Raw genomic sequence first — 23,856 nt, 5'->3', positions numbered from 1 at the left:
TACGTCCTTTCGTGTTCAGTTGTTTACGGAGTTTTTGGCCGAGAAATATAAAATTAGAGTTTGGAAAAAATTCTCTACATGCAAAGATACGTGAGTTAGCAAAAGATACAAAAGTTTATATAAGATGATATAAAGCAAATGGTAAAATGTACAAAACTAGAATTGATGGATAAAATCATTAAAAATCCTAAGAATTTAAGAAATATTAAAAATGACGTTTGACCGTTTACCTTCCCACACAGTCGATCCGGCAACGTCGATCAGCAACAAATGTTTAAAAGCCAATGAAATACAGATATCGCAGCCAGTAAAAAACTGTAATGTTACATAAACCCAATTGTTATATTTAGAATATATTTAAAACAATGTATGATTCAATTTAAGGCTCAAAAATATTAAAAAAACATCGTTATTTATTGACGTCGAGTCATTACCTTCCGATAGTTCAAGCCTTAGGCAGTGCTATGTTATCAAATGTTGTTTGTGACTAATATTCTTCAATATGGCTCTGAAGAAGTTCTTAGTGCGTGTGATAGTAACCACCGTCCTGTATTACTGGAAGATGAGGAACAGATTTTAAGCTAATATGGTCTATGGATGAACAACGCTTGGCAGGATCTCCGAAGAAGTGAAATTACTTTCTCTTTGGATTGAAAAGTAGACTCGGCATCGTATTCCTTTTTGGTAAAGAATTTGGTTAATGGGAAAGCATTGGCCTTTTTTATTTTTTGTTTCTTACATTCTTTGCATTCATTACAATTCTTATAAGGGATAATTTGTGTTAAGTAATTTGTTATTTTAGGTTGCAGGTCATAAAACCAATTAAATATGTAAGGTGAGCTATGACTGTACTTGTGGGGTCTTTGAGGAGAGTAGGAATTTACCTGGTGGCAAGGAAAACTACCAATTTAATAGTACTGCTGAAAGTACTTTATGTTCAGGATTAAATTACTTCATAAATAAGCTATTCTTGGGCTGATGGTTCTGAATCAAAGTGAAAGATTTTCATTACTAAATGAAAGTCTAATAATAGTTCATAATGATTATGCTTCTAGATTTGATCAAGCAAAGTGAAATGCATGGATGTCTGCACAACCAGCAAGTGTCTTAATTATGCTTTCCAAGAAAAGTAGAGGTTATCTGTGAACAGACCTAATCCATAAACTTTTGTAGCAATACTACAGATTCTGTGAAATAAGTTTGTTCCGTAACCGAAATACAAACCACGCTATTTACATAGGGTATTACTTTCGGCGTAGCTGAAATGACGAGCCATAATACATTTTAAGTCTTGGCACAAATATCTCCTGATTCAGTTTGCTTTTAAATGGCTTTACTTCACAAACTATCAATTTATTGATACTTTGTCTATAGTTGGTGCTGTATTCTTCCCACCCATGGACACGAGATTGTTATGTGCAAGTAAAATGACTGACTCCCCCATTCTCACTTTTGCCTCCAATGTCTGTAGGATATTTCATTCGCTGTACCTTGTTACATTCTGTAACCTTAATTGCAATCTGTATTTTGTAGTTAGTTGATTTGATCCCTTTAAAATTTCTGTAGTGTTTGTACTCCAGGCATTACTGTGGTACATGGCAATCGTTGGAATATGGAAAGGATGAATTTATGACATTTTTCGTGATAACCCAGTGTGTTCTGCTGTTTGCCTGGTTGAATACTGCTCATGGGAGGACACCTTTTAGTGTGAGAATGAAAGTGCTGTGACTACCAATTATAAAGAATGGTCGGAGAGCACTTATCTCAGATGTTGAAAGTTGAGCACAAAATTTTGAGGTCACCTGACATGATTTTTTTTTGAGTGACAGGAAAAAGCCATCTGTGCACCAACTTTACTGATATACATAAATGAGTAATTTTATCAGACATTGCATCACGCAGTCAAGATCTTTTACTGTTGTCTTATTAAATTACCAAATATAGAAATATATGAAGGACCTTCTACAGTAATGTTCTCACTTTTGTGGCCAGTATGTATTACCCGTTTCTTGGTAAGCCTGGCACATGTTCTCAATTTGCTTGAGTTGCTCAAAGTTCTAAGACAATGTTTGAGGTATTGGCATTCTAAGATGTTGCGAGAGCAGAGTCCTAATATTACAATACCCCGAAACTTGGGTTTGGTGTACAAGATTCAAGATTAAATTCTGGGCAAGACCACACCATTCTTCGTTGTGAAGTTTACATTCATGGGACCTTTATGATTTTAAAGGTTGTAAGCAACAGGGCGATATTTCTTTTAACAGCTGATGGTAGTAGTTGTAAGCTCTCATCGATTTAGGTCATTGTAATCTCATATAGTAAGCATCTCGACTCGAATTGACACCCGATTCATTTTATATATTCAAGCATAGTAAGGTATTCCCAGCAACCCAGACCTCATGGGAATAAACCTATTGAAAGAATGGAAGCTCAAAAAAGGGATTTTGACGAAGGAAAAATCTATTTCTGGGCGAGGAACCTGTGTCGCTCCATGAAATGCTCCTTAAAGCACCATTTCAAAGGTATAAATACTGCTAAATATACCAGAGAAAAAAAAGTTGCATGGAATGCTAGGAATATATCCAGCAAGCTCACCCCTAAAGGGTGTCTATTAAAACTGGGGCGAGTGATACCACTACCAGAGATCCCTTTCCAATTAGACTTCTCCCTCCTCAAAATCCCCCGTTACTACGAGGTGTCGTTCACTACAGCTACTGCCCCCCACCACCACCACCAAACTTTCTCCCATCATTCCTTGTTAGCACCCATGAACGTTCGAACGTGTTTTTCGTAGCTGTGTTATTGTCAATTTCAAGATGCTGGAGACATAAATAGCATCTAAGGAAATCCTTGACTATTAAGAATCTTCAAGGGCTCATTGCTATAAATACTATTTTACTGAGACTTCTAAACTTGCAGCTACAATGAGGCCAAAGACAGATATTATTAGAAGCTAAGCTATAACCCTAGTTGGAAAAGCAAAGCTAGAATGAGGCCAAAGACAGATATTATTAGAAGCTAAGCTATAACCCTAGTTGGAAAAGCAAAATGACATAAGCCCAAAGGATTTAGCAGGGAGAAATAGCCTAGTGAGGAAAGGAAACAATTAAATAAAAGATAATTACAGACAATCCTAAAAATGAAAAAATCACTCAGGTACATCAGGATCCTGTTTGAAGATGTTACAATTAAGTTTTAGATTTGAAAACCTCAGAATACCTCTAAACTCCTTTAGTAAAACTAATGATTTGATGTACATGGGGATCATTGGTTTCATCTTTTTGCTGTAAGGACTTTTGGAAGCTAGTGATCAGATGTACCCTTATATATAGTATTTCCGAATCCAGCATCCTTATGCCTAAAGGGACTTCAGTAGTAAGTGCAAACTTTGAATAAAAATTTTGTAGGATTCAGCGCTTTTGACTGCGCATCTATCCAGCATTTTGATAGTAGGATTTCCTTACACCAAGACAGCTAGGATTTCATTGTGACCGTGGTCATATTCTGCATCTAGATGAAATTAAATGGTTTCCTCTATGCATAAGCTATGCATGAACTAGTCGGTAGTGAGTAGAAAGTAATTGTAAGTTTCACGTGTGCGGAGTAAATAATAATCTTAGAACGGAATAATGTTGCTTGCATAATAACCAAGTTCAGGGCCCTGTAAAGTTTTGTTTCATGGTAGAGTGTTTTAATTGCTGATAAGAATTTTCTGATAATTACTTGATGAACCCAGGCAGTGTGTGTTCAATATGCAAAACAAAAAATGTTCTGTGCAGTAACATTTTACAATTCATCTCATATCTTTCACGACTTGAAACCAGAAGTAGAACAGAATTGGAAAAATCTGGAGAAATATTTTGTGCAGTGATATTACAGAATCATGGCAGCAATAATTAACTTTGACAGCTTATTGTCCCGCATAGCTCCCCTCGAATTTCATTTTCTTATATACCTGTTCTCATAAACATTTCTGTAATAGTGCACTATAGGACTGGAGGGAGGAAACTATTGTATTACAAGTGGTTAAAGTGTGTGGGTGTATTTCCCTATATTTGAAATACTTTGTTTTTTAGTTCATGTAGTTATCCAAGGGAACTTTGAAACATAAGAGAACATTATTGGTACAATAAGATATATTTGTGCATAAATGTGATGGCTATTGATTGTTCCACTCTATTTGAGATCCTTATCACCCAGAGGAATGTTTTTATATCGAGTCAAAAGTCTTCCAAGTATTTATCAGAATGGCTGGAGGCTATCAAATATTTTTCCAGAAAAATTATATATTTTAATCATTAGTAAAAGCTGGTTTTGCCTTTTAAAATGTGTGGAGATTGTTCAATAATAATGAAGAAGTATTTAAGGATGTTTCATGTACACTAGGATTTATTCAACAAGGGTTTGCAATGTATCTGTGGCCCCTTTAAGCACCTGCTTTATATCCTTCTACTTTAACCTCTGTTTTTAGCTTCGTTATTCTTGCTGTCCAACCTCTAAATTTTATTACATAGTATAACTGCTGGGTCTTGCATCAGAAAACCCTATTTGGATTTTTTTTTATCATACAGAATTTTAATTACTGATAAAAATGTTTGCAACTCGGCTTCTTTCTAATGAGCAAAGTTCCTAGTGTTAACCCAGGCTATTTGGAACTTTCCAACCCTTAACTCCCAGGGGTTATTTTTTTTTCAAGCACATTTTGCAGTATATATTTTTTTTAATTGCTCTAACAGCCTTAATTTTCATTATAGAGAGGTTAGGTTGGTCTCATTCTCTTGGAAAATGTCTGAGGTTTCTCAAAAAATTATCAAAAATATGCAAAAAAAAATGTAAATAGCAGGTTTTTTTGCAAGGACGTACCGGTATGTCCATGGGGGTAAAGGGATGAGTTTTGTGAAACGTACCAGTACGTCCTTTTGGGGTAAAAGGGTTAACTGTGGAAATAAACCCTTATTTCAATATAAATAATTTACTGTGTTTTCACAGTAGTTTTTAAAATATGTACAATTAAAGAATGTTATTGATTTATGGAAATTTTAAATTTTAAGTGATATTTTTTACAGGTATATTTTTGGACTGGATCCCCGGCCTTGCCAGCCTCGGAGGAAGGGTTCCAACCCATGCCGTCAGTCACGATTCGGCCAGCAGACGACTCGCACCTCCCGACGGCAAATACCTGCATCAGTAGATTGTACATACCTCTTTACTCAACTCGTGCTATTTTACGGTCTAAGTTGTTACTAGCGATTAAGACAAAGAACTTTGGATTTGTGTGAAGGTTTGCAAAAAAAAAAAAAAAAGACCGTAGTGTGTAATGACGGGTTAGTGAGTGACAGTGATTGACATTGTTTGAGGATACTTGGACATGTTAAGAAGTTGAGAATGCATATTATGTAGCCTGGACATATCTTCTATTTTATTGGGGGGGCGTCTGTACGGTAATTATTGCCGAGAGCCGGAATGCAAAATGGAGAGGCCCGATGTGAATAGGTCTTACGGAAACGTTTTGTTCTAATAGGTGGTGCAGGATTTCTACCCATATGCTGTAGCTCCATGTCTTTCAGTATCCCCTAAATAACTAAAGAGTTCTAAGGCTGATATTTTCAGTGGTTCTTTGATCGAACTGATCCTTATTATTGACGGAAATTCCTCTGGAATTTTTTTTTCTAGCATTATTTTTGTATTGTTCAAAGCAGTCTTGCAAATTTTCAGTTTCCTCATCCTGAGTTTTAGAAGCAGGTTTTGGCATTATTTATAAAATTCATTACAGTATAGAGCAACTAGTAAGTCTTAATTTATGTATACGTGAGTGTTGTTTATGCTCTATATGCACTTTTGTAAGTGAGCTATTGAGGTTGAAAAAAAAATGAAAGTAGGTATATGTTTATGCAATTTGTTTATGAACTTCCAAGGATATTGAGTTTTATAGGGACTAAAAAGGAAGTAGATGTGATTATGCAATTCAAGGTGTTAATAAACTCATACGTATTTCGACTTTATATAGTTTCCCGAGCAACCATCTTTATCCCTCTAGTATCCGCAAATTGTGTACCGTTTTGCAGTGCAAGAATATTGGCATCAGCCTGATTGCAGAGAGAAGTGATTCTGTAAAAAGTTACTGGTGATTCCACGTTGTATTTCAGAGCTCTATTCTTACAACTGGGCAGATTATGAGCTCATAATCAAAATGCTTACTTTGAGGACAACAACAGATGGATTATGGAAATCTTTATTCCACTGGATTAGTTCAAAAGAGACTTGACTGCTCTGGCTTAAAGAGGGTCAGGGGCGACTTGAAAGATTTAGCCAAACTTCTTGGAATTTAAAGTACCTGGGTTCAACTGGTACGGAGATAAAGTGATGTCGTTACGTAATAAGATTCATGTTAAGATATCAGAAACTGTGGTACACTGTACACCACACATTAGGAGTGTTGATCTATCATTAACATTGTGTACACCATTCATTTGTGGGGTCTTGTACTGAAATTAACAGTGTACACTATACATTATTTGGTCATTGCATATCCCTCAACGCTTGCAGTTAATCTGTCAATCACCAGGATCTTTCATGACATTCCTTCTTTGCAAATATTATACCAATGTTGGATGTTTTATTTTTATTTATTAGATATTGTTGATACATGAAGTTTCAAGTATGATTATCTGAACTGGCACTATAAGGAAGCGGCTCTTTTATTTCCTAGTTATTTTTATACATCTATGCAAGGTTGTGGATGGGGTAATTTAATTCATTCAAGTTGTGGTCGCCTATTGGAAACATCCCTGCTTAGCAATCAGCTGGACAGGCGTTCGAGACCCGCTGAAGCTCGATAGTTTCCGGTAGCGTCTGCAACCTCACCATCCTTGTGAGCTAGGGATGGCGGTTTTTTTGGGAGAGCCTATAGGTTTACCTGCCGAGTTAACAGCAGCCATTGCCTGGCCCTTCTTGGTCCTACCTTGATGGAAAGGGGCTTGGGTATCTAGAGCATTGTTGTCCCTTGCCTCTGCCATTCATGAGCGACCTTTTGACCCGTTGGGAAAATCTGCTAAAGACTCGCAAAAGTCCACTAAAATAAGACGTAATCTTATTGCATTTATTTTTAAAATACTGTAGCTAGCATGTCGTGTGAGGCCATACAAAAGCAATTCCCATTGTGGAACGGTCCTTTATTGTTAGAAATTTCAAATTGGGATTCTGAAATGGGTAATTTGAGTAAGCCCCTTTTGAATTGGCTCATATTAGACTTGCATTTGTATATATATGGATGCCCTTTTTAAATAGCGTTGAAAGTTACAGTGATTGGGAATTTTTGCACAAAAAAGTTTATTGATGGTGGTTATATATAGCCTCAAGGTTAATTTGGAGCAGCTATTTGCTGGCAGTAATTTTTTTAATGCTTCGTCAATTTGCATCAGAAGCTGGTTAAGACTGTATCATTTGTACAAACAAACTTCACATTTATACATCCTGTTACTCTGTTGCTCATGTTTCTTTTATACTATGTAAGTAGAAAAGTGACCAACTTGCTATTTAGGTACTTAAAAAAAAAAGTACAGATTGACAGGGGAAATGTTACAGGACATTACTCCAGGACGTTACTCAACATCCTGTTGATACAGGCGAAGACCATGACTAGCAAAGTTTTTTTTTTTTCTGTGAAGGCAGAAATCATAGCAATTTTTGGATCCTCTATGCAGCAACGTAGGAGTTTGCCTTTCGATCAATAGAATTTAGTTCTTTTCAAGAGTTATTTTGCCATTCCACTGCTCTGTTGTTTTTCTGATATAAAGGGACATATTTTTTTTTTTTAGTGTTTTAGTTTAAGGTACTAAAATGTTGCAGTAAATTTGTTATGCTTTGTACTCCCGATATCCTGTAGTATAAGGTATTTGACTGAGAAGGTTGGGAGACCCTTTGAAATGGCCTAGGTTAGAGTTTATCGCAGGAAATTAAGTTATGGAAATCACCACAAATTCAGTGGTGTGTATCATTTATATTTTAGTCAATAACAGGATGACTGGAAACTTTGTTAATTTTTCTTATAATTTTGGCCATTATTGTTACTTTACAATATGTGATGCAAGTTCATACTTAGTTAAGATTCAGATTATCAAGAACGTAAAGGTTCACCCATCACGCGGCAAATGCAAAAGATCACACGTGTGTGAAAGTGACATCTGTAATTAAATAATTTTTCATCATGAAGAAAAGCTATTTGCTTATAAATTCAGCTTTAGATTGATGCAGATAAGACTCAAATGTTTAATACATCAATTAGGTTGTCATCAACAAGATAAACTTTTGTAGGGCAAACAAGTCATGCGATGCTATGTTTTCGTACTTGTGATAAATGTTGGTGTGTACTAACTTTTTCTTATATCACACTGGGTGCATTGTACATTGGTTAATTTCCCCTCGTAAATCAGCAACAGTTTTCTATGAGAGATAATAATGTAAGGGGGTGTTGACCGGCACTTTTGAGTAGATTGTATCATCTGTTTATGAATATGTAAGATACCATAGATTGTATTGGGAGTTTTCCAAGCGGTATGTGATCACTTGTGAAGAATTTGTAAATCTACATTATGCCTTTTCTTTCTTTTGCCTTTTTTTTTCGTAGTCTAATGATACTGTAAAAAAAAAAAAAGGTACGGCATTCTCGAAAAAAGGCTGAACTTTCCTTATTTTGGCCATGGAAGTCAGTAATGTCATATATAATACTGTAATAAGATGTGTAAACTTAATATGGAATAAATACTGAAAGTAAATGTTCTTCCCTTATCGAACCCTATTGAAGTTGAATGTCCTATAGTCAATTTCTTTTAGCGATGCATATTTGCACCGACTCGCAGCGGTGCCCCTTTTAGCTCGGAAAAGTTTCCTGATCGCTGATTGGTTAGAATTATCTTGTCCAACCAATCAGCGATCAGGAAACTTTTCCAAGCTAAAAGGGCACCGCTGCGAGTCAGTGCAAATATGCCTCACTAAAAGAAATGGACTATAGTGTATGTGTGTATAATGGGTTAAAAATACCTTAATGTGAGAGTCTGTAAATGAGGTTGATACCTCTACTGTAGGAAGTAATGCAATTACTGTACATCGTAGAATCAATTTGACTCTCAAGGTACACTGTATGTATATATATATGCCTGCTATCATTTTGTTACCAATGGATTTTTTTTTCTATCTAAGATGCCAATGGATTTTCCAGCTCAACGCTTTGATTTTCAATAGCGAGTCATTTTCAAAATACCTAAGCTACAACCCTCGTTAGAAAAGCAGGATGCTTTATGCCCAAGGGCTCCAACGGGGAAAAATAGCCCAGTGTGGAAAGGAATTAAGGAACAAAACTATACTGTATAAGAAAAGTGACATTTAGAATGGATTTGTCACATACACTGTGAAGAGAGATTTATGTCGGCCTGTTCAACATAACATTTGCTGTAAGTTTGAACTTTTGAAGTTCAACTGCCTGATTAGGTTGGTAGGATCATTCCACAATTTGATCACAGCTGGAATAAAACTTCCCAAATACTGAGTAGTGTTGAGCCTTTACTGTGGAGGCAGGACTTAGAATTACTATGTACAGTCTGGAAGGATCTTATATGCAAAGGATGGTCAGAATTATTAAAAATCTTTTGCAATGTGCATAAAGAACTAACTGAATGACAGTGCCACAAATTGATACCTACAGTAGCTCAGGAATACTATATTCCAAAAAATATTTGTATTGTATACACAGTCGAGTTATTTATAGGTATGTTTTATCTGATAATCAGAAATTAGAGGTTAAGGGATTCTGGCAACACTGTATGGTTGCCAGCTAACTCACCCACACTGGGTGGAAGCGGCTCTTGCCTCACTTTGCTCGTGATTAGAACTTGTGGGGTGGATGACGTGGGGAATATAACATAAATAACTTGAGTTTGCATTGCTAGGAAAATAAAAATTAATTCCAACACAAATACAAACTCCTGTCACTTATACAGGTGTTCTTTAGGTGGGTGAGGGAGTCCCAGTGCTAGGTAGTGTCTGTCTGACCCTGGCCTCAAGATGAAAAGACTATCATGACTGGCTTGAATGGAAGGCAAGGTCATGAAGTCAGCCTCATTATATAATTAAGAGATTTGACCACCAACCAACGATTGAATATCTGGTATGAACAATTTATATAAATAATTCTCATATGGTCATGGTTATTCTCACCTGCATATGTGGTCTTCCATGCTTATACTCCCAAGAGAGGGCAGGTCAGAAGAGAGGAAGGAAGGTCCACTTACTCTACTCTCGCTCAACATTTATGCCGAGAATAACTGAAGTTTAGTCGGTCTGCAAAGCTGTAAGTTCTAAACCATTTGTTACGCAGCCACACCACGAATGTATCTAGTGATATGTGGGTGCAATCGTTTAGGTAGCATGTGATGAAAGTAATCTGCCTTTTCTAAAAACCATCACTAGGGACCTATGATTCGGAGTGATTTTCGTGGTACACTAGGGCTGCGGCAAGACCACGAACATCAGGATCTTTGGAAGGACCCCAGTCAAAGCTTCTTCTAAAGAAAAAAAACACTAGAAATCACTTCTTGTAACCAGCAAAGAGACAGTGTTCTTAAACATTCCCCTTGCAAGGATTAAATGAACTGCCCTCAGAGGACAAAGTGACAAACTATCCGGGTCATCAGTCACCCCATTCAGCACTGATATTGCGAAGTCAAAACTGGTATCATTAATAGTAGGATTTTTGTGTCTTATCCGCAATTTCTTGTACAAAAGTAAAAGAGATCTTTTCACCCACTGGGGTGTAAAACTAGATAACCCATGCAGCTCCCTCACTCTTTGATGAGGTTAGAGCTAAAAGGAAGACCGTCCTTAGTGTTAGGTCTCAGTCTGAATCCATCCTGAAAGGTTCCAAACAGTGTCATCTATAGTGACTTCAAAACCTTGATCACACTCCAAAGTGGGGATTCCAATTACCAAGGTGGGTAAGGCCGCTCAAAAGTTTTGATCAAAGCTGTGAGTTCCAACGAGAAGGGGAGATCAGTTCTCTTAGACCTGGTAATAAACATTTTACCAGGGACTGAGAAAAGTTTTTCCTTTCACAGAAAAAACTAAAAAAAGTCCCCAAACGACAGTATACAGTAGAGGCCTTGATGTTCCTTCTACGACACCAATTGCAGAAAGCAACGATGTACCCTGCGCAAGACTTGTGAAGATATCCTAAAAGCTGCTTCGTAGCTGGTATCAAAAGGCCTTTCTTTCAGAGGAAGTGCTGGATAACCATGTAGAGAGAGTCAATAAGCTGCTTTGCGAAAGCTTTTTCACGCAACTTCATGGAACTTCTATGAGAAGCTCTACCCCAACCCACGATCACTTCATCCCAACTAGCGTTACTATTAGGTTCTATGATAAGCTGATTTTGTTCAGTACTTATTGTATCAGGTATAATGGGGGAAATGCGAACATAACACGTCTGCCATTAGGAAACTTCATAAAGTCAGGAGACTCTTATTTAAGATTCAAAGACTACCTTGAATTAACTATCGTCTGTAGTTGGCTCAGATTGTCTGCTATCATGTTCCTCTTTCCTGGCATGGAGCAAGCAGATTGGTGTACAACATTGACTTTTCCCCATAATTGCATTCCTACTGCACTTGGCATAAGAGATGAGACAATGAGTCTCCCTGTTTTGTTATATATGTCACGACAGTTGTGTTGTTACTCATTGACCCAACCGAGAGACCTTTCATCGTCTTTGTAAAGTGGAGTAACGCTTCATACAAAGCCTTTAGTTCTAGACACCTTTATGTGGAAGGATTTGTCTTCCTGTGACCAAGTTCCTAAGATCTGTTCCTTTCTCAGGTGGGTTATCCATCCTTGGCAGGAAGCATCTGTGAAAAATGTAGGAAATCTGGAGTATGAACTGGTAGAGGAGAACCGGCAAACAGATTCTTCTTTGTCCTCTGAATGAAGTCTACTCCCACTTCTTGAGGAATTCCGAGACGTGCCAGGTTCTGAGGTTTGTCTCCATAGGTTATTTAATGACCACTGGAAAAAGCAGAGATGCATCCTCTTGAAGGGTACTAGCTTCTCCAGGAATGCAAGGTGACCTAAAATCTTCCGCTAACGGTGGACAGAAGGAACTCTTTTTCGAGAAAGAGCTGCAATCTGTTTGAATCATTGGAATCTGTCTGAAAAATGGAAAACACTCTGGCTTGAACCGAGTCTATATTCATGCCATAGAATGACTATATGACTGGGTACTGGACATCTCATCGTTCAGGAATATGCTCAGGTCTCTGCAAAACTCGAGAAGTAGATCCTGTGGCGGATGAGTTTTGCCCTTGAATCCGCTAATAGTAACCAGCTGTCTAGGTAACATAAACAGCCCTATCCCACGGCATGTGCTCATGAGTATATCAGAGAGAACAGAGGAGTGAATACTTGAGGGGCTGTTGATAGACCAAAGCATAGCACTTTGAATTGGAATATTTTCTCTGAAAAAGAAAAACAACTGGTACTTCTTTGATCTCATTTAGGTCTGGATCTGGAAGTAAAGATCTATGGTTGAATGACCATACTGGGTCTCATCTTGAACTCCGTTAGGAGCACAAATTGCTACGAGTGGGAAAGGTCTATAACAGGTTTCTCCAACCTCTTGCCAGTTTCTCCACTAAAAGGAGGTTCCTTATGAAAAACTGGGAACCTGTCCAGGACTTCTTGGATCGCGTCCTTCTCTATCCTTCATAACACTTCCTGTTCTAGATTTTCCCTGGACCTCTACGGACATAATGGAATTATTGGATCCCTCATCAGAAGAGGGTGACAGTTCGTGTAAAGGGACTCGATACCCTGAGCACAGTATATCCATGGTCCAGAGATTTGCCACAAAAACTGTCACCTTTATGACTTTTGAGGCATCCCCTTACTGGTGGTAAACAGGGGGACTTGCCTCCTTAACAGGAACCTCAGCGCCATCGGTTCTTTCTACCTGAGGCGTGGCCTCTACGGCCAAAGGGAGCTAGATGGTCTCGTCTCATGCAAGTCTGGGTTCTGTACGACTCAGATAGCAGACGACACTGAGGGTTCCGTTTCATTAGAGAGGGCCTTGGTACATGTTGAGATGGGGCTGGAAAACGTGTCGTTACAATCCTTAGGAAGGAGATTTGGTTGGCTTTTGCTCCCTTCTATTACCGTCTCTATTTCTGCAGGAGGAAACAGAGTGGGATAATCAGTAATATTTGAATTTTTTAAGATATAACTCATCCCTATGAGTTATATGCTTATTATCATTACAAACTCCAACCCTAGCCAAAAACGCAGGATGCTATAAGCCAAAGGGCTTCAACAGAGAGAAATAGCCAAGTGAGGAAAGGAAATAAACTACAAGAGATTACTGAATAAATAAAATATTCTAAAAACTTAAAAAAAGAGGGAAGAAAAATAAAATAGAATACGGGCATCCAAGTGTACCCTCAACCAAGAGAACTCTAACCCAAAACAGTGGAAGACCATGGTACAGAGGCTATGGCACTACCAAAGACTAGAGAAAAATACTTTGACTTTGGAGTGTCCTGCTTACCATAGCTAAAGTCTCTCATCTACCTTTACCAAGAGGAAAGTAGCCACTGAACAATTACAGTGCAGTAATTAACCCTTGAACGAAGAAGAATTGTTTGGAAATCTTGGTGTTGTCAGATGTATGATGACATAGGAGAATGTAGAAAGAATAGGACGGACTATTCGGTATATGTGTAGACAAAGGAAAAATGAGCCATAACCAGAGAGAGGAATCCAATGTAGTACTGTCTGACTAGCCAAAGGACCCAATAACTCTCTAGTGGACAAGCTACTATCTACCAAGTCTAACGTGTCCCTGGCCTGGTTCGACAGAGGGACATCAAACTTGCGTCTTGTATTCTGCGGTTCTGGGAATAATCCATCAATAGAATATTGCCTGTCTGTAATCTGCACTTGGGTCGATTCATATAACCCATCTAAGCCCTTCATCACGCTTGTTATTTTGAGGAAGTGGAAAGTTTTCCCTAGAACTGCCGTTGGTACCTCCAGTAGTAGGTTCCACATAGGCCTCTGTTGCCATTCCTTTTGCCTGCTTTGGAGAGTCTTCGATTATAATCAAGACTGGTAAAGCAGGATCTGTGGTATTTACCTGATTTACCGGGCTCTCAATTTGGGAAATATTTTGAACCCTTTATCCTCTCCGGAATATCCTTCCTCTCTCTTCTCGCCCATGGGGTCTATGATGATGAAACAGAGCACTGATATTGATGCAGGATACGGGAGAGAATCCGACCTCTTTGTATAGTATAGGGTTGTTTTCTGCAATGTTGTTGGGAAGAAATACGAGAAAATGGTGTATGTGGTTTCCAGAACTTGTTTCACCTCATTAGTTTGTAAAGTATTTCCTCGGCTTTGCGAGGTACTTTTAGCTGTACTTGGCAGATAAATTACTGACGTTTATGTGGTATTAGCCTCCCTAGAGATGCTTGGGAAGTCATATAATGTATAATGGTCCAGATGAGGACGGTAAATTATCAATTGACACGTATACTTGTGTCACAAAAGGGATTTTGACGAAGGAAAAATCTATTTCTGGGGAGAGACCTGTGACGCCCGGTGAAAAGTCCTTCTATCTACCTTTTCTGATATAAATCTTCCAAATATACCAGAGAAAAATAAAAACATGGAATGCAGAGGTTACTACCATCTCGCGAGCACCTCGTGAGTGTCGTGTCTACATCGGGGGCGTGTGAAAAACACTATTCACAGGCTGTCTTCCAATTAGATAATTCCTTCATCAAAGGGAAGGGCCGTAACAAAGACCCCAGAAACCACACTTGCACCACGCCACCGCCACCTACACGAACACCCTCCAGGTCATCCTTCTGTTTTGGACTTGCCCGCAAAGTTAAAAAATTTTTTGCCCAGTATTTCTCGAAGTGTTTGTCGTTAATTCAACATGACTGACGTTGCTACTTCACCTTTACCAATGTTAAGTACCATAGTTTGTTTTGACAGTTTATTGCAGTACCGGGCATTTGTTCTGTTTCCAGTATTGTGGATTTTATTTTTGGAAGCGATTGGCCTGCCTCGGTATCGGCAGCCATTTTGGGTTGTGTTCGTTTCAGTAAATTTTCAAGTTATTATTGCCCTTCTGGTACTCTGTCATCTAGGTTATATCACTTACGTATGGCAGCTCCATAAACTAGTTTCTGATGCATCTGATTGGTGAGGTATGTATAAGGCAGCATCTTTAAGTGGGGTGAGCTTGATTATTTGTCTAATTTTGCTCGGTGTTGCATTGTGAAAACATTTTTCTGTACCTGTAAGAGAAAAAAACGAGCGTTTTTTTTTTTTCTTATGGATCTGTGGACACAGCAACAGATTAGCACTTGTACTAAGCCTATACAACAATTCTTGGTGATTCGTTTAGGATCTCGTCTCTCCTGGGAAATGATCCCTGAAAAATCTGCTGCCTTTCTAGGGAAGAAATTGGCTGCTTTCCTTCTAAGAGAGGACTTACTTTTTGGGCTTTTTGGTGTCAAAAGAAAGCTTAAGACACTTTGAGGTCGTACTGAGAATTGAAATCCTTCCGCCAGTTTGGCAGACTCTGTCCATGGAGAGATAACTGAACGTTTCCCATTCTATGTAGTGTTCATGATGTAACATTAGCCGACCCTTTTACGGTTTTTATCGGGGATATATCCTTCACTACAGAGGAGAAATCTCCTTGATCTTCAAAATCTGAAATAAAGAGGTGTTCTCCCTATCTTGGTACCCTCTATGGAAGTACGGTAACCTGTTGGGAATAGCATAATTTGCGAATAATTGTACCTCCAACTGATTCTGTCTTGGCTGGATCATCGTCAAGGCCAACTGATCCATATCCCTCGGGTTATGACTCATTTTGCTTAGCCCCACAGTCGAGAACACGTCCACACTATCAACATTCTGAAAATATGGCTACCATCCTCTGTTACCAGAGTTTCTAAAAATGACAAATTCGGAGATAATTTGTATTTTTCATAACCATACAAACCTTAGCTATTTACATTGGGTTTACTTTCGGCGTAGCTGAAATGACGAGCCAATAGTTTTTAACGAGGGTTAACTACCCCCACGCTAGTTAGCGGGGGTAGGGGAAGGGGTAGCTTGCTACCCTTCCCCCCCCCCCACACACCGGTGATTTGCTTCACTTCACTTAGAGGTAGGACTTGCTTTGGGGGACAGGGCTGGCGGGCAAATATGTGTAAATAGCTAAGGTTTGTATGGTTAGGAAAAATACAAATTATCTCCGAATTTGTCATTTGTTCCGTAACCAAAATACAAACCACGCTATTTACATTGGGTGACTTACCCCTTAGGAAGGGTGGAAAGTCCCCAGCCTTACCGACTTTGGCTTTACCCGGGGGCTCCGCTTCTCAGTGAGTAGCACTTGAGAAAAAGAGCCCCTGCACCTCACAAGTTCCTCGCTTCGCAAGGAACGTGTGGGCTACATAAGTTGTGTGTGGAGGAACGAGTGTGACTCGTCCTATGAAGTTGACCTTGAGACCTTTAGATAGGAATCCAGGATAGGACGTTCCCAATACCACCACGTCAGGGTATGGGGGACGCGACAGTATTAAGCTTAATACTAGGAGCACAAGGAAGCATGGGTTACCTGCAGAGGTTGAGGTCAGCTGTGCGGAGACCAGGATGCTGCTTCCCCAAGAGAGGGGAGGATGAAGAAAGAAGTAAGGGTCAGACATACTCTTTCATTCACGCAGACTAAAACCGGGTAACAACGCCCTCAACCTACTGTACTTGTCCATAAAGGAGCCTGAGGTTAGACCAGCTGTTGTGCAGCCACCACAGGGCTGATAGAAAAGGTATCGAGGCTCCTGTGGGTCACGTCCTGCAGGTAGTGGGCTGTGAAGGTCGTCTGACGCTTCCAGACCCCAGCTTGAAGCACCTGCATCACAGAGAAGTTTCTCTTGAAGGCCAGGGACGTAGCAATGCCCCTGACGTCGTGTGCCCTAGGGCGACGTGACGGAGGAGGGTCTGGATTCAAGGTGTGATGGATAACCCTTCGAATCCTAGCCGAGATGGTGTTCTTGGTGACCCTCCTCTTCGTCCTGCCTGTGCTAACAAACAATGCTTGCACTTGAGGACGAACTGCAGCTGTTCTCTTCAAGTAACACCTCAGACTCCTCACTGGACATAGTAGCAGCTGGTCTGGGTCGCTTGTTACAGAACGGAGACTCGCGATCACGAAAGAGTCGAACCATGGGTCCGACACTCCAGGGTTCTGAGTCTTGGCAACAAACTCAGGGACGAACCTGAACGTTACCTTCCCCCATCCCCTTGAATGGGCGACGTCGTACGAGAGACCATGAAGTTCACTAACTCGTTTGGCAGAGGCCAAAGCGAGCAGGAAAGCCGTCTTCCAAGACAGGTGGCGATCAGAGGCCTGGCGTAATGGTTCAAAGGGAGGTCTCATAAGAGCCCTGAGAACCCGAACCACGTTCCAAGGAGGAGGTCTCACTTCCGACTGAGGGCAGGTAAGCTCATAGCTACGTACGAGTAGAGAGAGTTCCAGCGAGGAAGAAATGTCCACTCCTTTCAGCCTAAAAGCCAAGCATAAGGCTGAGCGATAGCCTTTCACCGCTGAGACCGAAAGGCGCATTTCCTCCCGCAAATAAACGAGGAACTCCGCTATTGCTGGAATACGTAGTGGCATCGAGTGGAGAGATACCCCTCCCACGACACCAACCACAGAAGACTCTCCACTTTGCCTGGTAGACTCCCTCAGAGGACTTTCGCAGGTGCCGAGACATCCTCTTCGCAACCTGTTGCGAAAAGCCTTTCTCCGTGAGGAGACGCTGGACAGTCTCCAGGCGTGAAGCCGAAGCGAGGCTACAGCCTTGTGGAAGATGTTGCAGTGTGGTTGTCTGAGTAGCTCGTGTCGTGGGGGAAGTTCTCTCAGTTGACCGATAGTCTGGTCCTGTTGAGCACCCTTCTCATCAGACAGAACGGTGGGAAGGCGTACACGTCGATGTTGTCCCACCGTTGTTGGAAAGCATCTTGCCAGAGTGCCTTGGGGTCCGGGACTGGGGAGCAGTACAGGGGCAGCTTGAAATTCAAAGCTGTCGCAAAAAGTCAGGACTTTGTTGGCTATCTGAGGATCCAAAGACCACTTGGTACTCACTATTTGCGAAGCCCTGCTCAGACTGTCGTCGAGCACATTCCTCTTGCCGGGAATGAAGCGAGCTGATAGTGTTATCGAGTGGACTTCGGTCCACCTCAGAATCTCTACTGCAAGATGGGATAGCTGCTGTGAAAAAGTACCTCCCTGCTTGTTGATATAAGCCACTACCGTGGTGTTGTCGCTCATCACCACCACGGAGTGACCTGCCAGGGTCCGTTGGAACTGTTGAAGAGCCAGAAAAATGGCCTTCATCTCTAGCAGGTTGATGTGCAGGTACTTTTCTGATTCTGACCAAAGGCCTGAGGTCCTCTGGTCCAGAATATGCGGCCACCACCCTTCTTTTGACGCGTCCGAAAACAGTGTCAACTCCGGGGGGAGGACGAGAAGATCCACTCCCTTTCGCAGGTTCTCGTCGACCAGCCACCACCGCAGGTCCTTCTGTTCCGAAGGTCCTATCGGGACCTGTAAGTCCGGAGAATCGGATCCTTGATTCCACCGGGACTTGAGCCGCCACTGCAGGGATCTCATCCTGAGACGGCCATTTGGAATCAGACGAGCCAGGGAGGACAGGTGACCTAAGAGACGCAACCACGATTGGGCGGGAAGCTCTTCTCGCCTGAGGAAGGGTTCCGCCACCCTCCTCAGCCTTGCTATCCTGTCGTCTGATGGAAAGGCTTTGTGGAGATTGGTGTCTAACAACATGCCTAGATAAACCAGTCGTTGGGACGGCTGCAGAGAGGACTTCTCGAGATTTACCACGATCCCCAGATCCTGGCAAAGTCCCAGAAGCCTGTCTCGGTGTCGAAGAAGGGTCGACTCCGAATCTGCTAGGATCAGCCAGTCGTCCAAATAACGAAGGAGACGGATGCCGTTCCTGTGCGCCCAAGATGAAATCAGGGTAATCACTCTGGTGAACACCTGAGGTGCTGTGGAGAGACCGAAGCACAGCACCTAAAACTGGTAGGTCTTGCTGTCTAGGCTGAATCTCAAGTACTTCCTGGAAGACGGATGGATTGGGATCTGGAAGTACGCGTCCTTTAGATCCAGTGTGCACATGAAGTCTTGTGGTCTCACCGCAAGTCTGACCGTGTCCGCTGTCTCCATGCTGAACGGAGTTTGCTTGACAAACTTGTTCAGAGCTGAGAGGTCGATGACAGGTCTCCAGCCTCCAGACGCCTTCTTTACAAGAAAGAGTCGACTGAAGAAGCCTTGGGAGCCGTCGTCGACCTCCTGGAGAGCATCCTTCTTGAGCGTGGTCTCGACTTCTGCCCGAAGGGCTAGCCCCTTTACCGATCCCATGGCATAGGAGCTCAACGACACTGGATTCGCTGTCAGGGGAGGTAGAGATGTCGTGAATGGGACGCGATAGCCTTGGCCGATCACGGAGACCGTCCAAGCATCGGCCCCATGTTGCTGCCACCTGTGCACGCAACTTTGAAGGCATCCCCCCACAGGTGGACACGCGGGGGGACTGCTACTCCTAGCGTTTGCGTCCGCGGCCGCTCCCTCTAGGAGTCTTGCCTCCCCTGGAGGACTTACCGCCCCTCTCGTCCTTGGCTGGAAAGGGCTGGGGCTTAGACACCACTTTCTTAGCTGCCGGCGCCTGCTTTGGTGTCTTGCGAGGCTGCTGCTGTGGAGCTGGAGGCTTGTAGGGCCGAGATGCAAGGGCCCTTTGGAGGAGGGAGTCTTGGCTAGACTTCCTCCACCTCTCAGCTGTATGTTCCATGTCCTGCGGCTCGAACAGATTCCCCCCAAGGAGGGAAGCGTGCCTGAGCCCGCAGACATCCACGGCGGGGACCTTCGGATGGAACTTCTCGGTCACCGCATCACGACGCTTCAACACCGAGTTGGCCCAAAGGTTGGTAACCTGATGTGCCAGGAACTCGATGGAGCAAGTGCCCGAGAGGAGGAAGGTCTCCAGGGCCTTCCTATTGGTCTCCTTAGACAGATCCTCGGAGCGCAATAGGATGCCCCGAGAACCTAGCCAGATATCCAGCCACGAAGTGGCCTGCATGGCGCAGTTCGCGACCTTCTCATGGCTCAGGATCTCCGATGCCGTGAACGTCACCTGCCGGGCAGAGAGCTTCTCAAGGGGAACTCCCCTAGCGAGCTCTTCTACTGAATGATGGAGGGGAAGAGTGAGGCTAGACTCCCCCATGATCTCAAAATACCTCCTCTGCTGGAGACGAGGAGGTGGGAGGAGTTTGTTCCCGGCAGAGGAACGACTGGAGGAAGCGAGAACTGCGAGTTCAGCATTGGCCCTGGCTCTGGCACTCTTCAGCCCCTGGGACCAGGGCAAAGCCACGCTGGCCTTGGGGGGCTTCTGAGTACCGTACACCTGATCCAGGACCGTGTCCTTGCCTTCACGAACGATCACGGGGTCCATGAACCCGTTGAGCTGTCTCATCAGGCTCAGAACCTGCCAGAAGGCATGCTCAGAATCTTGCTGGTCTCCTCCCTGTGGACTGGCAGCTAAGTCTCCTGTCCCCGGAAGCTCTTCCTGGGGAGATGCGTGGACGTTCTCCCGGGGTGCAGCTGGATCCTGACGAATTCGAGAAGAAGACTTTGGAATCATCTTGGAGTCCTTAGGTTCCCTCCTGGGCGGGATACACGACCCTAACAAAGAGGTCTGGAAGGCGCCTTCCACGCGAGACGATTCCCCTTCACGAGGAGACGACTCCCCCTTGGTGCCGAGGGGGAGACCGCTACCTCACTGGATTCTCCTGAGGACGAAAAAGCTTCGTCCTTGGGAGAAGGAGAAAGCGCCTGTGAAGGGGACGGAGCCTTTCTGACGGACCTCTTAGGAACCAGCTTCTCCCTGGGAGAAGTCACCACGAAGTCCACTCCTCTCCTTCTCCTCAGCGGGGGCGAGGTAGCCGTTGGCTTGTGTCCTTGGTCGGCGAGTGCCGGGTTCATAGCCTTAACTAACGCCCGCATCAAAGGACCAAATCAAGACTGCCGAGACACGGACACAGAGTCCGAAATTCCCGCTGGAGGGAAGGGGATTGGGCGATCCTTCGGAGTGGACACCACTGGACCTGCCTGTAAGGAAAAAGGGGAAGAAAGATGCTCTGACCTCTCCGATGGGTCTTCCCTATCCTGAAAAAGAGACCTGCGCTTAGGCGAGGGCGATCCTGATTGCGGTCTAGCGACACGTGTCCCTGCTGCTGTCGCGAGCTGTGGAACCCGACACGAACGGGGGTCGTGCTGACGCTCGTGCGTAGGCGAAACTAAGGAGTCGCGCGCGAGAGGTTGTTGAAGCGCGGGCATGCAATCGCGCGAAGACAATCGAGCGCGGGAGCGATCGCGCATGGGCGAGCGAGGGCGAGCTGGCGAGTGAACGCGTTGGCGTGTTGGCGAGGGAACGCGTTGGCGCGTCGGCGAGGGAACGCGTTGGCGCGTGGGCGAACGAGATCGGTCCGACGATCGCTGTCGATGGTGTCCAGGAGACCTGTAACGCGTGGGAGAGCGATGGCGAGCAGGCGACCGATGGCGCGTTGGTGAACGATGGCGCGTAGGCGAGCGATGGCGCGTCGGCGAGCGATGGCGCGGAGAACGCGCAGGCGAGCGACCGCGCGTGGGCGAGCTGGTAGAAGGAGACCCATGTCTCTCCAGATCCTCTGGGCGCCGACGCGTAGGAGAACACTTGCGCGCAGGCGAAAAATCACGCGGGCGGTCAGGAGATCGCCGATGTTCAGGGGATTGCTGACGCGCTGGGGACCGTTGACGCGCAGGAGATCGCTGACGAGCAGGCGAACGTTGACGCGTCTGTGATCGCTGGCGAGCAGGAGGGCGACGCGTGGAATCCTGTGTGGGAGCTGCCGGCGCGTTGCGCAAAGGCGAACGTTCACGAATGGGATCAGGAACAGGAGGTGCGTGGGCGCGAGGGCGTACAGGAACCTTGGAAGTACGCGTAGGAGACCGCGAGCGTTGCTGCGCTGGAACAGGCTGATGAGCAGGATCGCGAGGGTGAGGAGAAGAAGAGTCCTTGTCCAAGACCTGAACCGGAGTTCTAGGTCGCGCGGGCGAACGTGGGCGCACAGGGCGCGTGTCAGGAACTGGGAGCGCAGGTGCGCCCTGACGGGCAGGAGATCTAGAGTGCTCAGGAGACAGATGGCGCGCTGGGCGCACAACAGGAACTGCAGGATGTTCGGTGTCCTCAGGAGATCGCTGGCGAGCAGTGGGGCGACGACCATCAGGAGAGCGCTGACGAACAGGAGAGCGCTGGCGAGCAGGAGAGCGCCTGTGCGCTAACACTGCAGAAGGGCACGCAGGAGAACCCTGACGCGCAAGGGAAGTACCCACACCGTGAGAGGCAACCCTTTGCCCCGAAGGGACCGTTGCCCGTCGGATGACGAGGTCAGACTGCTGTCCATCTGCACCAGAGGTGGAAGGTCTGGAAGGCGTTGGAGAACGAGGTCGATCCCCGGAGGGGTCTAAGGAGACAGGAGCTGCAGGCTGCTTACGGCTAGGAGAGTCACCATCGGAGGAAGGAGGCGAAGATTCAAAAAGGCGCCTCTTAGCACCCTTATAGGAAGACGGGAGGCCCTTAAGACGTAGCGGACGGTGAGCCTTGCGGCGAAGGCGGCCACGAGGAGGGTCGTCAGGATCATCAGTCCTCCGAAGGGGAGTCTCAGTCAAAGCACTCCCCCGAGAGGGAGGCTTGGCAGCAGAAGAGCCCGTGGGACTCCCTTCCCCCTTCGAAGTATGTGCAGAAGGGGGAGGAGAGCCTTCAGCAACGTCATCCTCATCAGGAACCGCAGAGGTTTGCCCAGACCCGTCGAAAGCCTGTGTCACCACAACGTCGACGATAGACAGAGGATCTACCTCTGCTATCACCGGCGACTGCTTAACAGCGGCCCCCAACTGGACAAGGTCAAACAGGGCTTCCTTGGAGGGCAGGCCCTTCAGCCCCAAGGAAGCCCAAAGCTGAAAAAGATCATCATGAGACACAGGATCATTATCAAAAATCTCCCCGGGAGGAGGAGGGGGGAGCCGCCCCGCTATGGGAGGCGACGCCCTCTCCGCCCACCGAAGGTCGGGAAACAGAACTAGGGCCTGCGCTCCCACTCGGCAGTCTCTCCTTAGGACCCGGACGAGGGGGAGCTTCGGAGGAGGTTTGGGCGGCAGAAGAAGAGTCCCGAGGGCCTTCCTCCTTCAAGGCAACCCCAAAAGGAGAACGGTCTCTCTTGGACTTCTTCTTACGCCGGCGGCCAAACCTCTCCCACTGGGAGGCAGACCACTCCCTACACTCACTACAAGTATTTTCTCTCTGTCACACCGTCGGCCTCGACACTGCGGGCAAAGGGTGTGAGGATCCGTATCCACTGCAGACATGAAAGTACCGCAAGGGCGACCGGCAATACCAGGGCACTTGCGCATGGTGGACATCCAAGGGCGAGGCCAACTTCAAACACACACAAGCAGAGGAAAAGCAAAAAAGATTAAGGCTGTCAAACGAGGACGATGGACAGACACGTCTGTTCATCGCCGGAGCCAAAAGTGAAGTGAAGCAAATCACCGGTGTGTGTGTGTGGGGGGGAGAGGGGTAGCAAGCTACCCCTTCCCCTACCCCTGCTAACTAGCGCGGGGGTAGTTAACCCTCGTTAAAAACTATTGGCTCGTCATTTCAGCTACGCCGAAAG

At 44.4% G+C, this 23,856-nt stretch overlaps 1 protein-coding gene across 14 annotated transcripts in view; it reads left to right on the top strand.

The window, feature by feature from the left end:
• Positions 1–8,774, top strand: part of hyd (E3 ubiquitin-protein ligase hyd) — a 57,632-nt gene extending 48,858 nt beyond the window's left edge. For 13 of the 14 annotated variants that reach the window (XM_068368077.1, XM_068368075.1, XM_068368069.1 and 10 more), the window contains exon 37: positions 5,067–8,774. In XM_068368077.1, coding sequence (XP_068224178.1) covers positions 5,067–5,279 — 213 coding nt within the window. In that variant the 3' untranslated portion in view covers positions 5,280–8,774. Of the gene's footprint in view, positions 1–242; positions 613–5,066 lie in introns of those variants that run through there. The other variant, XM_068368078.1, reaches the window with a different exon arrangement.
• Positions 8,775–23,856: the final 15,082 nt, after the last annotated feature.

Source organism: Palaemon carinicauda, unplaced genomic scaffold, assembly GCF_036898095.1.
Source record: "Palaemon carinicauda isolate YSFRI2023 unplaced genomic scaffold, ASM3689809v2 scaffold148, whole genome shotgun sequence".
Lineage (NCBI taxonomy): Eukaryota > Metazoa > Arthropoda > Malacostraca > Decapoda > Palaemonidae > Palaemon > Palaemon carinicauda.
This window is presented reverse-complemented; position numbering and strand designations above follow the sequence as displayed.